This window comes from Gallinula chloropus (genome assembly GCF_964237585.1).
Source record: "Gallinula chloropus genome assembly, chromosome: 29".
NCBI lineage: Eukaryota > Metazoa > Chordata > Aves > Gruiformes > Rallidae > Gallinula > Gallinula chloropus.
The window spans coordinates 4,214,387-4,229,588 of record NC_140114.1 but is presented as its reverse complement, the minus strand read 5'-3'; the positions used below and the strand labels follow the sequence as shown (position 1 = coordinate 4,229,588).

Genomic DNA, 15,202 nt, shown 5'->3' with positions numbered 1-15,202 from the left:
ACCAAAGACTAAACCAGATCACTAAGAGCTGCCCAACAGCTGTACCTGCTTGCCCAGCGAGGGCAAGAAGTGGTGCAGGAGAGGAACTAGGATGTCACAGGAAGGTATTTTCTTGCCCAGGGGTCTCACTGGGTTGCCAGTGGAGAGCCCTGGGTTGCGCAATGGCCGCATCCTGTTGCCCTGGCAGCTGCAGGGAGTGTTCCAGGGAACAATCGGGTTGCTGAGCACCCTGCGCCCGTGGCAACGGCCCACTGCTCCTGTGTCACTGAGGGCACCGGGCCCCTGGCAGTGCTGCCACAGAGCTCGGCAGTGCAGCAGCGAGTTCAGCATCTCCACGAGCACTCCAAAACCCCAGAATGGAGCTGCTCGGCTCTCCCTTGAGGACTACATACAAGCACCCAAGATCAACACCCCGCAACTTTCTGCCTCCTATCAGCACAGCCTCCAGCCTTCAGAATCGCTTCCCTTCCTCCCCCTTGCCTAACAGCTTCAGCTCCCCCTGGATGCCCAGAGTGGCCAAACCCACTGTGGGTCCCTCTTCCAAAAGCTCTCAGAAGCTAACCCCCAGAGAGGCACTTCCTCCCATCTCCCACCAAACAGCCCTCTTCACCAGGTACACCTCTGGTGACTGGTACAGGTCCAACCTGACCAACTACAACAGGTCAGAGACTGTCCGGCACACTGCAGAGTGTCTGACAGCTGACAGCTCCCGCTTGATGCAAGATAAATACCAGCAGACACGGAAAACCCAGGGAGAAACCACCAAAGCACTGGGACAGCGTGTCAATGACATCATATTTTGGAAGTCAGAGCTGCGCCACGAGCAGGAGATGATGATTGAGGAGACCAACGCTCTGGCAGACATGAAGGGCCGGCTGGAGAGAGCCTTGGCCAACACGGAGGCCCCTCTCCAGGTAAGCGTTCTGTCCCGGGGGCTGCAAGCTGTAGCCTGCTGCCGACACATCTGCAGCTGTTCAAATGTCTCAGTAAGCTTCATTGCAGCTCTGGAACAGCTGAGTTACAAAAGTTGGTAACAAAGAAATGCCTTGATACCTGCTGCATCCCCTGTCAGCACACGCTGAGCACATCAGAGCAGCACTTGGTGAAGCCAATGTTTTCAGAAGCGCTCTACCCAAAGCCCCAGCTCAGAAGACAAAAGCCCAGGTCTTCCTATGAGGCCCTGGCGAGGTCAGAGTCGAGCCTGACCCTGAGCTGGGCTGGCACCAGGGCCACATGTGCTCCCTCATGGTGCTGCAATGCTGCCATGGCAGCTCAGCAACTCGCTGCTGATGCCCTGGGCCCTTTTCTCCCCTGCTGTCACCTCTGTGCCCACCTTTCTTCCTTTAATTGATGTGGGGACCATCCCTATCTGGAAGCCTGTCCCTGCAGCCAGCAGTGACGGTGTGTCCCCAACAGGTCACCCAGGAGTGTCTGCTTCATCGGGAGAAGCGGATGGGCATCGACCTGGTCTGTGATGATGTGGAGAAACAGCTCTTTGTGGTAAGTCTGGCAATGCAGATCAGGCGTTCCAGGGACTTGTACCTAAGCTGCTCTAAGAGGCTTTTGCAGCCCTGTTCCCTCACTGGCTCCTGGTGAGGCGGGATGGTCACATCCAGAGAGGAGTTGTCAATGGCTGGATGTCCAGAGGGAGATGTGTGACAAGTGGTGTCCCCCAGGGGTCTGTACTGGGACCAGCATTAATTAATATCTTCATCAATGCCATTGACAAGGAGGCCGCAGCAGGACTGCTGCTCTGTTTGCTTAGGCAATGTATTTAACCGCAATCCTAAAACCATGCCCCCCTCTGCCTGCCTTGTATAGCCTGCTGTAAGCTCTTGCAAGCAGGGCAAGAGCTGGCAGGGGAGATGGGATCCTAACACAGGGAACGGCAAAATACAGTCGCTGCAAAGGCATTGTGGAACTGGGAAGGGAATTGTAGCCCTGGGAGTGTGAAGCCACCACTCCCTTGGAACAGTTTTTCTTACAAGTTGGGCTTTAAACTATGAAAAGATGAAAATGTATTTTGGGAAAATAATCCGAGCTGCCACGTCCATAACGGCTGTTTGGCTTTTCAGTATTTGGGACCCATTCTGGGTGTCCTTTTCAGCTGGCTCACGCAGGCAGGAGGGCTGGAAAATGACTGGGTTTGAGTACGAACCACCTGGGGCATCAGAAATGGGAGAGATGTGTGCTGAAGGGAGCTGAAAGCAAGAGATGCCTTCCTTTGGTGGAGCTGAATGTTGTGAGAAATGGTGGGGACTGGCACCAAAGTCAAGGCTACCTGCTCTTGTCCCACATGGATCAGGTTTCTCCTGGGGAGGAAAGCATTTTGGAAGCCAACAGGGCAAATGCTGATGGGGAATGGGGATGAGGGTGCGCAGGGCAATTGAGCCCAGATGCTGATGGGCTGGTGTTTTGCCTCTGCCCAGGAACTGGACATCATCAGGTCATGCCAAGAGAGGATGCGACGGCACCTGGAGCAGGCAGAAGCCCAGCTGGCGTAAGGAGGAGCTCCTTATCCCCTGCTGTGGGGCCGACAGGCACTTGCCTTTATGAGCTGCCCAAGGGGTGCTGCAGGGAAGCAGCATGGGGAGGAAAGCGTTGCACCCCTCCATCCCCTGTGACGGTGGCTGTTTGTGTGTTGAAGGTCCAACAGGCTGGCCCAGCACGATGTGGAGAGAGACCTGGCCAACAAGCAGGCAGCTCACCGCATCGACGAGCAGTGCCACCAGCTGAGGAACAGCTCTACCGGCATCAGCTACTTCCGAGGGGTCGAGCGCGTGGATGCCACGTGAGTGCCCGCCGGGCTTCCCGTCCCCAGCATGCGCGGTGCCTGTCCCTGGCAGGGAGCTGCTCTTCCCCAGCTCGCTGTAAGCACGTGTGTCTCTGCATGGCACGTCCATCCCGCTGGGAGACCCCCGCCTCAGAGGGGACCTTTGGCTCCGCTCCCCATAAAGGGAGAGCAACTCCTGGCTTGGAGCAGGATGCCGAACATTGGGCGGGCAAAACCGACTCCCACCCAGGTCAGCATTCTGTCAGGGCTCAGAGATCAGCCTGGAAATGAATGCAGCCCAGCACCTCTGCACAGCTCATGCAAACACACATTTGATGTCTGTTTCCAAGATGTCTCAGTGCTTGCCTGCATGCTCGTCATTGATGTCAAGTCTGGGGAGTTCATCCCTGCATACAGAGGGCCTGGCAGGGAGCCAAAATGACACAGAAGATAAAGAGATCATGGTCCTAGGATAGAGTTCAGCTGCTTTTGGGGGCCAGGAATTCAGCTTGGGCGTGGCAGTAAAGGAACGGTGACCTGAACCAGCCCTTGCAGAGAGATGCCCAGAGTGGCAAAGGGCTGAGGAGTAAATCCGCTCATGCAGGCGCATGTGGTTTATGGAGGGGCAGAGATTGATTCCATTTTTCTGATGTTTGAATAATTATCTGTAGTAGAGCTTGGACATATTTAGCCAGGCAAATGAATTGCAAAGGATTGATGCCAAAATTCAGAGGCGGGTAAAATGTGTGGCAGATCAGCATGTTTGAAGTGGACCTTCTGTGGTCTCTAATGTCTTTTGCTGACCTTGTTCTGGGCTGCTGCACAGGCGTGAACTTCCTCATGAATACAGACAGGGAATTGACTATTATCTAGTGCTCACTTGGTTTAGTATCAAGCTGAGGTCTGATGAAAATCTCTGTTTTCCTGGGGGAATTTGGTTTGTCCGAGCTTTTGTAAGTGTCCCAGTTTTCTCTATGACTATGTCATGGTTTGATAAGCGTTATCAATCCAGTGGTGTCCAGATGTCTGCCTTCCCCACGGCCAAATGATTTACCCTACTTTCAGTCCCTGCTGCTCCCTGGCAGGGTCTGTGCCCTCAGCAGCACGGGCTTAGCAGGGACCTCTCCTTTCCTCTCCACTGTCTGCCAGGATCTCAGTGCCGGAGTCATGGGCCAAGTTCACAGACAAGAACATCCTGCGCTCCCAGAGCGAACGGGCAGCCTCTGCCCAGCTGCGGGACAGCATTGAGAACCTGCTGGTGGGGACAGACAATGAGATGCGACAGCAGTTCCACTGCGTGAACTTGGCCTTCACCCACCGCATCACAGAGATGGCTGATGCCAAGAGGAAGATTCAGGCCCAGCTGAGCAAGGTAGCCTGAAGCTCTCCCTTTGGCTGGGACACTGCTCGGAAACCTCTGCTGTGACAGCAAGGGCAGAGAGAGGCTTTTCCCTCAAGAGACACAGCTGATGGATCTGTGCCTCTGTTTGTGGCCGAGCAACAGGAGTCTGAGCCCATGTATCCAACTTGGGGTTTATTGCAGACAGAGGGAAAGGGAAATGATGTGGTCACTTGAGAATCTAGTTTTTAACTGATGCACACGTGTCTCTCTCCTGGCAGACACTGCAGGAAATCTTCCACCTGGAGAGGAGCATCGAAGCCATTCAAAAAGCCATTCGGGACAAAGGGTTTCCCTTGAAAGTGGCTCAGACCCGGCTGGACAAACGCATCCGCAGACCAAAGATGGAGCTGTGCCGGGACCCTGCCCAGCTCCGGTAAGTGCCCAGAGTGCCCAGCAGCAGCCTGTGAGGCAACCCTGAACCTCACACCTCCTGGAAGCCTGACATGGGCATGAGGCTATGTGAAGGCGCTCAAAGACAGTTGACTCCCAACCCCTGGGCCTGTTCATCCCTCTGAGGGGACTGTTAACAGGGTGTTTTGTTGTTTTCCAGCCTTGTCAACGAGGTCTGTGAACTTGATGAGACAATCCAGAGCCTTCAGCAGCGGCTGAGAGACAGCAAGGACGTGCTGCAAAGGCTGGTTCATAACAAGTCTGTCTTGGAGCACGACCTGGTGGTGAAATCCAACTCCCTCTTCATTGACCAGGAGAAGTGCCTGGCGATGCGCAAGACCTGTCCCAGCACAGTGCGGCTGCTGGGGTATGTTCAGGCTGGGCTCAGCTGCACTCACAGCAACTGAGATATTCCCAGTTTGGTTCAAATGCCTTCCCAGTTTTCTGAAGATGGTTTGACAATAAATGATTAGACTATGTGTGTTACACAGTCTACCAGGAGTATTTGTTTTCCCCTTTATTTTTTCCCTTTCCACTGCTCTTTCCCAGTGGGCCAGAAAGGAGCTGAAAATACCCCATCAGTGACTAAGAGTAAATGCAGCCACAGGTGTTGATCCCTACCCTTTCAGGCTGCGATTTTAGGAGTAGGTGTGATGTGGAAAAAGCACCAAGGGAAGTCAAGCTAGTTGTGAGGGTACTTAGCTGTTGCCATCCCTAATGGATTTTAATGCTGCAGCAGAAGAAACACAGAATCACAGAATCACAAGGTTGGAAGAGACCTTTGAAGATCATCAAGTCCAACCATTCCCATCCTATGCTAAACCAGATCCCTAAGTACCTCATCCACCCTTTTTTTGAACACATCCAGGGATGGTGACTCAATCCCCTCCCTGGGCAGCATGTTCCAATATCCAATCTGACCCTGCCCTGGCACAGCTTCATGCCATTTCCCCTTGTTCTAACTTCTGTCACCTGGCTGAAGGGACCATCGCCCACCTCTCTACAACCTCCCTTCAGGTAGTTGTAGGTGGTGATAAGGTCTCCCCTCAGCCTCCTCTTCTCCAATCTAAACATCCCCAGCTCCCTCAGCCGTTCCTCATATGATTTGCCCTCCAGCCCCTTCCCCAGCCTGGTTGCCCTTCTCTGCACTTGCTCAAGGACCTCAGTGTCCTTTTTATGGTGGGGAGCCCAGAACTGCACACAGTACTCAAGGTGTGGCCTCACCAATGCCGAGCACAGAATCACAGAATCACAGAATCACAGAATTATCAAGGTTGGAAAAGACCTAAAAGATCATCCAGTCCAACCATTCACCTATTACTACTAGCTCCCACTAAACCATGTCCCTCAATACAACATCCAGTCTTTCCTTGAACACCCCCAGGGTCGGTGACTCCACCACCTCCCTGGGCAGTGCATTCCAGTGCCTGACTACCCTTTCAGAGAAGTAGTGCTTCCTAATGTCCAGCCTGAATCTCCCCTGGCGCAGCTTGATACCATTCCCTCTAGTTCTGTCACTGTCTACACGGGAGAAGAGGCTGACCCCCAGCTCAATACAACCTCCCTTCAGGAAGTTATAGAGAGCTATAAGGTCTCCCCTGAGCCTCCTCTTCTCCAGGCTGAACAGTCCCAGCTCCGTCAGCCGCTCCTCGTAAGGCCTGTGTTCCAGACCCCTCACCAGCCTAGTAGCCCTCCTCTGAACGCGTTCCAGGGCCTCAATGTCTTTCCTGTAGTGAGGGGCCCAAAACTGAACACAGTACTCGAGATGCAGCCTCACAAGTGCTGAGTACAGGGGGACATTAATGTCTATAAGTATCTTAAGCAGGGGATGCAGGGGGAATCAGCCAGCCCCTTTTCAGTGTCTGTGGGGACAGGACAAGGGGCAGTGGCAGCAAGTTGGAGCACAGGGAGTTCTGCACCAACATGGGGAAGAACTTTTCCCCAGTGAGGGTGAGGGAGCCCTGGGACAGGCTGCCCAGGGGGTGTGGAGTCTCCTTCTCTGGAGAGATTCCAGCCCCGTCTGGACTCCGACCTGTGCAATATGAGCTGGGGAGCTGCTCTGGCAGGGGGGTTGGACCCCATGAGCTCTTGAGGTCCCTCACAACCCCTGCGATTCTGATTTACGTCCCCGTTGGGCTGTACCCACAGTGCAGGGAAAGGTGCCAGCAGGGCAGTGAGAAGCCACCTCTCCCTCTGTCCCACAGCCAGTGGGACGGTGCTGAGTGGGCCTGCTGGGACAGGCTGTCCCCCCAGACAGGTGCTTGGCATTCTCCCTGCTGTGGGTGAATCCAGCATCACCCTGAAAACGTGCCCTGGTGCCGTCACTCAGGTTGTGTCCCAGAGCTGGGAGGATGCAGCCTGGAGAAACCAAACCAGAGGCTTTGGTGGCAGACATGGGAAACACTCACAGCACCAGCTCTGCCACAGGGTGTTGGGATGTGCTCCAGAATCATGTCATTGCTCCTTCAGGAAATGCCAGTCAGGTCTATTTGCTGGTCTGGTCTGTCTCCTGCTCAGCTCTTTTGCCAAGTCAACATGTTTCCCTTGAGAAAGGTGGAGGGGCCAGGGGCTGCTTTGGGCTGGTGACAGTTGGTGGCAAAACCCCCAAAGCAGTGTCTCTCAGTCTCTCAGGCCCAGTCCTCCATGGGCTCACCAGCCTCCCCCATCAAACCTGCTCCAGCGCGGATCTCTCCCTTGCTCATCTCTGTGTCTCTGACTCTCTCCATGTGCTGCAAGTGCTGGCAGGGCCTTGCTCCAATGTGGGTCACAGCATCTCCTGTCTGTCTCCCCCTGCTCCAGCGTGGGGCCTCTCCATGGGCTACAGGTGGGGCCTGGGCCTTTTCCCTGGGCTGTGGAGGGACACCTGCTCCACCATGGGTTTCTGCAGGGGCATCTTTCTCTGTGGCACATGGAGTGCCTCCTCCCTCCCTTCCCTGGCCAGCTCCTCACATCTTCTCACTCCCTTCTCTGGGGGAAAAAAGAAGCTGCCTGTGCATTTTTTTTCTACTAAATGTGATTCCCAGAGGCCCTGTGACCATCAACGATGGGCTTGGCCTTGGTCACCAGCAACTCTTGCCCTGAGTTTTCTGAGCTTTCTTGATTACTTTTCAACAGAAATGAAATTTCTCTCTCCCCTTTCCTGTCCTTGTCCCTTTCCCTTTCCTTCTCTCTCTTTCTCCCTCTCTTTCTCTCCTCCCCTCTTCTGATACTATCTCCTCCTGTCAGTGTAATGCTTCCTCTGTGTTCTCTTCCCCTACCTTCTCTTCCTCTTTGCCCCACTGTTCCTTTTCCCCTCCCATGTCTTTTTCCGCCTCATCATCCTAGAAACACTTTTCCTGAAGCAGTGGCATGTGGTGATGACAGAGATCTTTTTCCATTCACAAACACAGAGGGGCAAGACTGAGATTACACAGAGATTGTCAAGAAAAGCTTTATGGAAGTTCTAGGAAGTACGTTCTAGGAAGTAAGTAAAATTAAGTTTCAGGAAGTAAAGTAAGTTCTAGGATGTAAGTTCTAGGAAGTAAGTAAAGTTCTAGGAAGAAAGGACCAGTCACTGTCGTCTGAAGAGTCTCCAATGTAATTAGGTGGTGCCTCATCAGAGACTTCTTCAACAAGGTTGGAGGGGACGAATCCTCTGGTGCCGTCTGTCAGCTCGCCCACATACCACCCGTCTTCATCCACATCTCCATAGATGTAAACATCCTGTCCAGCAACGAGAGGAAGCTCCAGCTCAGGCCGCTGGTTGGGACCCTGGAAAGGGTCGTAGCTGTATTGAGCTGTGAAGGCTCGAAGCTTGAACGGTTGTTTTCTCATGGCCTCCAGGAGGATGGACTCCATGTCACAAGGAGCCTGGATTTTTCTGTATTGCCTGAGTAGCTCAGCCTCAGACCTCCACAAACGCCTGCCTTTCCTCGGAAGCAAGAACATTGTCCCCTTTGGCTCCTTCTGCAGCTGTGGGCTCCTTTCTGCCACTTCTCTCTCAGCTTCCAGTTTCCACTGGGCCTCTTCAGGCTGGGTGGGATCACAGATGTTTCCTTGGGTGGCAGAGTCTGGCTCCCCTGACACTGGTGTGAGTTGCCCAGGCTCTCCCATTTCTCCATCCTGCTGCTGAGGAACCGGTGCCATGCAGAGTTCCTCAGCAGAGCTGTGGATGGGCCGTGGCACTGGAGTATTGCCCAGGTGATCCATGATCTGCTCCAAGTGCCTGGAATTTTCAGCCAGCTTCACGGCAAGGGCAGCAAGTTTAGCCCTTGTCTGCTGCAGCTTCTCTACCTCCTTGCCTGCTTCTGGAGAGCCATCTTTTCTAAGCTGAGTAGTCTTCATCTCAATGTCACTCCCTTCCTTCTCCAGGTCTTGGAGAAGTCGCTGCAGGCAGCTCTTCTTCTCCAGTAGACGGCTGTGTATGCTGCCAGGCAGTACCAGGTCTTCCCTCTCCGGCACCTGGAGCTGAGCATCTGCCACAGCCTTGCCTGTTGTGAGGTGTGCAGGGTTCTGGCTTTCCAGCAGACTCTTCTGTGGTGCTGCCAGGGCCTGGGGCTCCTTTCTGCCAGAGGAGCAGGAGCTCTGCTCCTCCGCATCTCCCTGCTGCCCAGAAGGGTCCTTGGGCTGGGCTGCGCCAGGGGAGGTGGGCAGCTCACCCTTGAAGCGCTGCAGGAAGAACAGGAAGAGTTCCCTCTCCAGCCGCAGCTGGTTCTGGAGGATGCGGATACGGGCGGGCTGGTTGCCATCCCTCTCCCACGGGAGCTGGCTGACGACATCCCACAGCTTGCTGAGGGCCTCCCTCCTGCCCCTGATGGGCCTCACCATCTCCTCAGCCAGGGCCTGCTGCAGGTGGCGAGCCCGGCGAGTGGCAGTGCTGCACTCCTGCTGCAGCAGCGCCTGTGTCTGGCGGAGCTCAGCCTCCTTCCAGCGCTGCAGCTGGCGGGTCTCTGCCACCCGCTGCCGCTGGTCCAGCTCCTGCAGCTGGTGCTCCGACAGAACCCGTTGCTGCTCCCACTGGGACTCGAGCCATTCCGCCAGCACCTGCGTGGCCTCCTACAGAAGGGATGGCTTCCACCACATGCCCAAGAGAACTTGACCAAGGCACCTCCTGGGTGCCGGTGGCTTTGCTGCCAGATGAAACCAGACCAAGCTGGCTGGAAGCACCATTCTCTCCTCTTCACCTGGGGTTTGTTGTGGGGTTTTGGGGAGGGGTGTGTTTGTTGTCACACGGGTACAAACCCTGCTTGAGTCGTGGCATATACCTTCTCTAGTCTCTCTCTAGAGCAGAGGGATGCCTTCTCCTTGGAGATGGGATACTGCTCTGGAGAGGTGAGGAGTAGGGCAGGTTGTCTTTGGAGTTGCTGGACCAGTTTCTCCACTGGTGAGGCGAGGGAAGGAGCAAGACTTTTTTCCTGTTGTTGGAGTCCGACTGCCAGTTCATTCCATGCTGGTGCTGCTTGGCTTTCCAGTCTGTTCTTGACAGTGACTTGGTGTACAGACATGGTGGCTTTGTGCACCCTTACACCCCGTGGCTTGGGTCCATTGGGCTTCATCAGGATGGGTGGGAAACTGCGCCTTGTCCGGGTTGTAATAAAGCATCTCTGGCACAGCTCATTGTCTCAGGTACTGGATCGCTTTCTCCACGGCATTGGATTGGCTGACGTAGAAGATCTTCACCAAAGGGATGCCTTTCCCTCACACTTGAAGTGAGTCTCCTCCAAAAGCTGAAGAGATTTTGACTTTTTCCCAGTTGCCTTGTCAGTTCCTCCTTCCTTATCCAGGGATCCCAGCTGCTTGGCCTCCCTGTCGGATGATTCCAGGCTACTGGCCTCCATATCCCAGCATCGGAGCAGCCAAGTGGGAATGTCCTCACCTGAAAGGTGGAAGGAATCCTCTCAAATACTGATTCAATGAAATGCAGTAATGCTGAGTAGATTCATAGAGATGTAGCTTAGGAGACGATTAATTAATATCACTTTAATATTGTAATAAGTAATTGTTCTCAAACCTTCTATGACTGTAAATAAGCAACTAGGGCAAAGGGGAACCATTGTTCCATCACTAGTAACACCCTGAAAGAACTTCAGATCTTGCTGAGTTGGTGCCTGTGGTAGACTATGGCTGTGAATAGGTAACCAGGTCAAAAGGGGAACCATTGTTTTATCACTAGCAACATCCTGATAGGATTAAATGAGTTAACCAAATAAGATACTGAACACAACGTAGAGGAGGACTACGGGGGACCAGGACGACCCCCACTACCAGCTTACACAGCTACAGAAAAACACTGGAATATGCCACGTGTACCCGGAACTACAGGACTATAAAAAGGGGACTCCAGAAGGGTGAGGTGCGTGCCGTTTGCAGGAGCAAGGGTCTCCTCCGGACGCCCAGCGCTGATATTTGCCTATATCTTGCGGGCTTGCTTAATTAATAAATTGTTGTTTGGCTTTATCAACTGGAGTATGTCTCAAATTTATAACAATTTGGTGCCGTGACTCGGATGCAACTCACGAGATGGGACTCTTGGTCTTATCAGGGAGGCGCCCCGCCTGTTGTTTGGCGGCCTTGGTAGCCCATTTCCCATCTCGATTGCACCGACGAACCCAAATTCCAAGATATTAGGCAAGGGAGGCCGGCAGACCCTATAAACTTTGTGCACAAAGGTCCGGACGAAGACGCAGGACGCGTGAGTATCTGTGGGGGAAATCCGTTCGGTCTGGGTCGGGGATCCTGGAAGCGCGGCGAGTGTGTGTGTGCATGAGAGGGGGACCGGCAGCTCGCATTCCCCAAGCGAGTGCGGACCCTCAGTAGTGCGGTTCTCATTGCCCGCGAGGGCGTGAGCCACGAACCAGGGGAAGCGAGTGAATATATTGTTGACTGAGTGCGCTCCAGATGATGGGACAGAAGAAGAGCAAGCTGTCTGATCCCATGGGTAGCCCAAGGGTAGTGCTACATGGTAAGCCGCCAGACAGTCCTTTGGGGTTAATGATTGCCCACTGAGGGGACTAGCTGTCTAGGCGATGAAAGAATAAAGAGTGTATGATACGGGTAACGTAAACTGTGTAACTACAGTGTGACCTCCTGAGAGTGAACAGGGGAAATTTGGATACTACAGTGTGGCCCTCTCAGGATGTATTGCCCCTGTGAAGTTTGTACGTAATTATAGGATGGCCGCCTCTAAGGCAGTCCGTATCTCTAATGATGCTTCTTCCCTGGCCTGGGGGATAGATAAGTTTTGCAATCTTGAGATGCACTGATCTTGTCCCTTACCCCAGGGACAGGATTGGGTGAAAAACTGCTGGCTCCATTAAATTATCTGGGCTGGCAGAATCAGTGCAAAAAGGCTGTGTGTATTCAAGCATGTATGAGCCATGGGGGCAGGGCATTCCCCTTGCTGCTCCGGTATATCCGGTCCACCTTAAAACACTGATTAGGGGTCTTCCTGATAGCTTGAAAATCTATGTGCAAAGCCTAAAGGAAAAGATTCTGCGAGCAATTGATCACAATACTTGCTACCCCAACTAGCAGAAACAGCCTGTTTTAACATGGGAGATTTAAGAAACCTAATCATAGAAGGTATAAAGGAGGCTGCTCCTAAACTTTACTAAAGCCTTTGAGATTGAGCAGGAAAAAGATGAGACACCCTCAGTGTTTTTACAGCGACTGAGAGATCAAATGAGAAAATATTCGGGTATGAATCCTGAAGATCCTGTAGCACAAGGTCTTCTGAGAGTTTATTTTGTGACTAAAGCATGACCTGATATTAGGCGAAAGGTACAGAAGATAGATGGTTGGAGTGAAAGATCTTTGGAAGATTTACTAAGAGAGGCTCAGAAAGTGTTTGTGAAAAGAGAGTAAGAAAAGCAGAAGCAGAAAGCAAAAATGATGGTATCTGCTGTTGACGAGGTAGTAAAGAAAAGAACAGAGCCAGTCTCACCTAGAGATAGAGGGAAAAGCTGGACAAAAGGAAGTGGGAGGGGTGTGAGAAACATGAATGAAGGAGGAATTGGCCGAGGTAGGGGAAAACTTTGGCAATCCCTATGGGCTGGTTTTCTCTCAGCAGGATGTTATGGGTGTAGCAAACAGGGACATCTTAAGTGAGAATGTCCTGAGCTAAGAAAAGAAGAAAGGGTAATTCCCTTCATGTCCTTTGAACATGAATAGGGAAGTCAGGGGTCTATTAATTTAAGGTCCTACCAAGAATCCTTGATAAAATTGAAGGTGGGACCCCAGGAGGAGGACGTTGTCTCCCTGGTTGAGCTTCTAGGACTTCCTTAAATTTTATACAGACCAAAGTATAACTGTATCGGGGTAAAAGGGAAAGGATTCCCAGTCCCCATGTTTGAAAATACCACTTTAAGATTAGGTGATGAGAAAATTTGTGGGCAATTCATATATCCCTGATTCCGGAACTAATTTATTGGGAAGAGATTCGATAATACAATTAGGATTGGAATTGAAAACCCAGGATGACCAAATTGTGGTATCCATGTCTTTACTAACAGAGGAAGATGAAAAACAAATTGATCCAATAGTGTGGGTGCGAGAGGGTAATCGAGGTGGATTAAACATTATCACTTTAAAGATTAAACTTAAAAGGGACAATGACATTATTTGCCAAAAACAGTATGCTATTTCATTGGAAGGCTGTAAAAGTCTCCAACCATTTATAGAGAGTTTAATTAAGGATAAGCTTCTGAAACCATGTATGTCTCCTTTTAATACCCCAATCTTATCAGTCAAAAAAAAAAAAAAAAAAAACCACCCAAAAACAAACAAACAAACAAAAACCCCGATGGGTCATATCCTTTGGTACAGGATTTAAGACAGTTAAACCAAATAGTTCAAGTGCGTCACCCAGTAGTTCCTAAACCTTACACTCTATTGAGTAAAACACCAGATGACCACAGATGGTTTAGTATGATTGATTTAAAGGATGCTTTCTGGACCTGTCCACTGGACCCTGATAGTAGAGACATGTTTGCTTTTGAATGGGAAGATCCTTTCACAGGACAAAAGCAACAATTTATTTAGATGGACAGTTTTACCTCAGGGATTCACTGAATCACCAAATTTATTTGGACAAGCATTGAAACAAGTATTAGAAAAGTTTAAAGTCCCAACTGAAGTCACCCTTCTACAATATGTAGATGATCTTTTAATCTCAGGGAAAAATAAGAGAATCGTAAAGGAAACAACAAATGCTTTGCTAAATTTCCTAGGGAAACAGGGACTAAAAGTATCAAAAAAAACCAAACTGCAGTACATGGAAAAGAAAGTTAAATATTTAGGACATCTAATCAGTGAAGGGAGACAGAAAATAAACCCTGAGAAGATGAGTAGTTGAGTTACTTCTCCCGAAAACTAAGAAAGAGCTGTGAAAATTTTTGGGATTGACAGACTATTGTCGCCTATGGATTGAATCATTTGTACTAAAAACAAAGGGATTATATTTTAAATTGTTAGAAGAGCCTAATGACTTGGTATGGAGTAATGAAGAAAAAGAATTAATACAAGGATTAAAACAAAACTTGATCACTACTCCTGTGTTGGCACTGCCCTCCCTTAACAAACCATTCCACTTGTTTGCTACCATAGATAAGGAAACAGCCCTGGGGGGGGAGTTACTCAAAAGTGGGGAGGCAAACGACAGCTAATTGCCTATTTATCTAAACTGCTGGACCCAATATCCCGAGGGTGGCCTGAATGTGTACAGGCAGTAGCAGCCACAGCCCTCTTGGTGGTAGAAAGCAGAAGGCTAACTTTTGGAAGAGCACTCCACATCAAGTAAGGACAATTCTGACTCAGAAGGCAGGAAGAGGTCTCACTGATTCTAGGATTTTGAAGTATGAAGCAATTTTAATGGAAAAAGATGATTTAGTTATAACTGCTGAATCATGCCTCAATCCTGCCACCTTTTTATCAAAAGGGGAGACTAATAACCAAAAACTTGAGCATAACTGCTTAGACATAATAGAATATCATATTAAAGTGTGACCTGACTTGAGGGACATACCCTTGCCAACAGGTCGCTGTTTATTTATCCACTGGGTAGTACAGGCACTAGTGGACCACTTTGGAACCAAGTATATGTGTATTGGAATTTATAAAATCGCCAAAAGGATGGTGGGAAAGTGCCTGACATGCCAGAAGGTCAATAAACAACAACTCAGAAAAAAAGATACCGGGGGGGAGGGACCCTCTCTTGTGTTGCTTACCACAGATACTGCGGTTTGAACGGCCGAAAGAGGTTGGACACACACTAGCAGAATAAAGACCGGTTCGAGAATCTCGGTGGGAAACTACAAACAATCCTGACAACTTAAACGCCACCTTTCGAAGAACCAGCGAGTAAAACTGTCTATGAATGACAATTTATTTTGTTCAAATGTTGGATGTATATGTTATACTTTCGTCTTGAGTGTTGAGTGTATAAAGACAATTGGTGGGTACATTCTAGAGAAGAATATACCCCAGACATTTGTGAAAAATGTTATTGGGCAGAAAGAAAACTAACCGAATTAACCCTTAAATTAGCAGTAAAAATTGGAGAGATTATCCAAGGGTCTGAAGAGTGGTGGAGGATATATACAAAAGGGATAAATCCCAAATTAGGTTGTACATATCCTAATGAATATAAACAAGGTAGCCCA

General features: G+C 50.6%; 1 protein-coding gene across 1 annotated transcript; it reads left to right on the top strand.

Annotated features, from left to right (window-relative positions):
* Nucleotides 1-356: 356 nt before the first annotated feature.
* On the top strand, nucleotides 357-4,972 carry LOC311202167 (tektin-3-like; the record flags this gene model as incomplete). The annotated part of the gene is made up of 7 exons (XM_084276708.1): nucleotides 357-914; nucleotides 1,417-1,500; nucleotides 2,430-2,500; nucleotides 2,648-2,791; nucleotides 3,923-4,145; nucleotides 4,394-4,548; nucleotides 4,726-4,972. 7 exons carry the CDS (start codon nucleotides 357-359, stop codon nucleotides 4,970-4,972), a joined length of 1,482 nt encoding a protein of 493 aa, XP_084132834.1.
* Nucleotides 4,973-15,202: the final 10,230 nt, after the last annotated feature.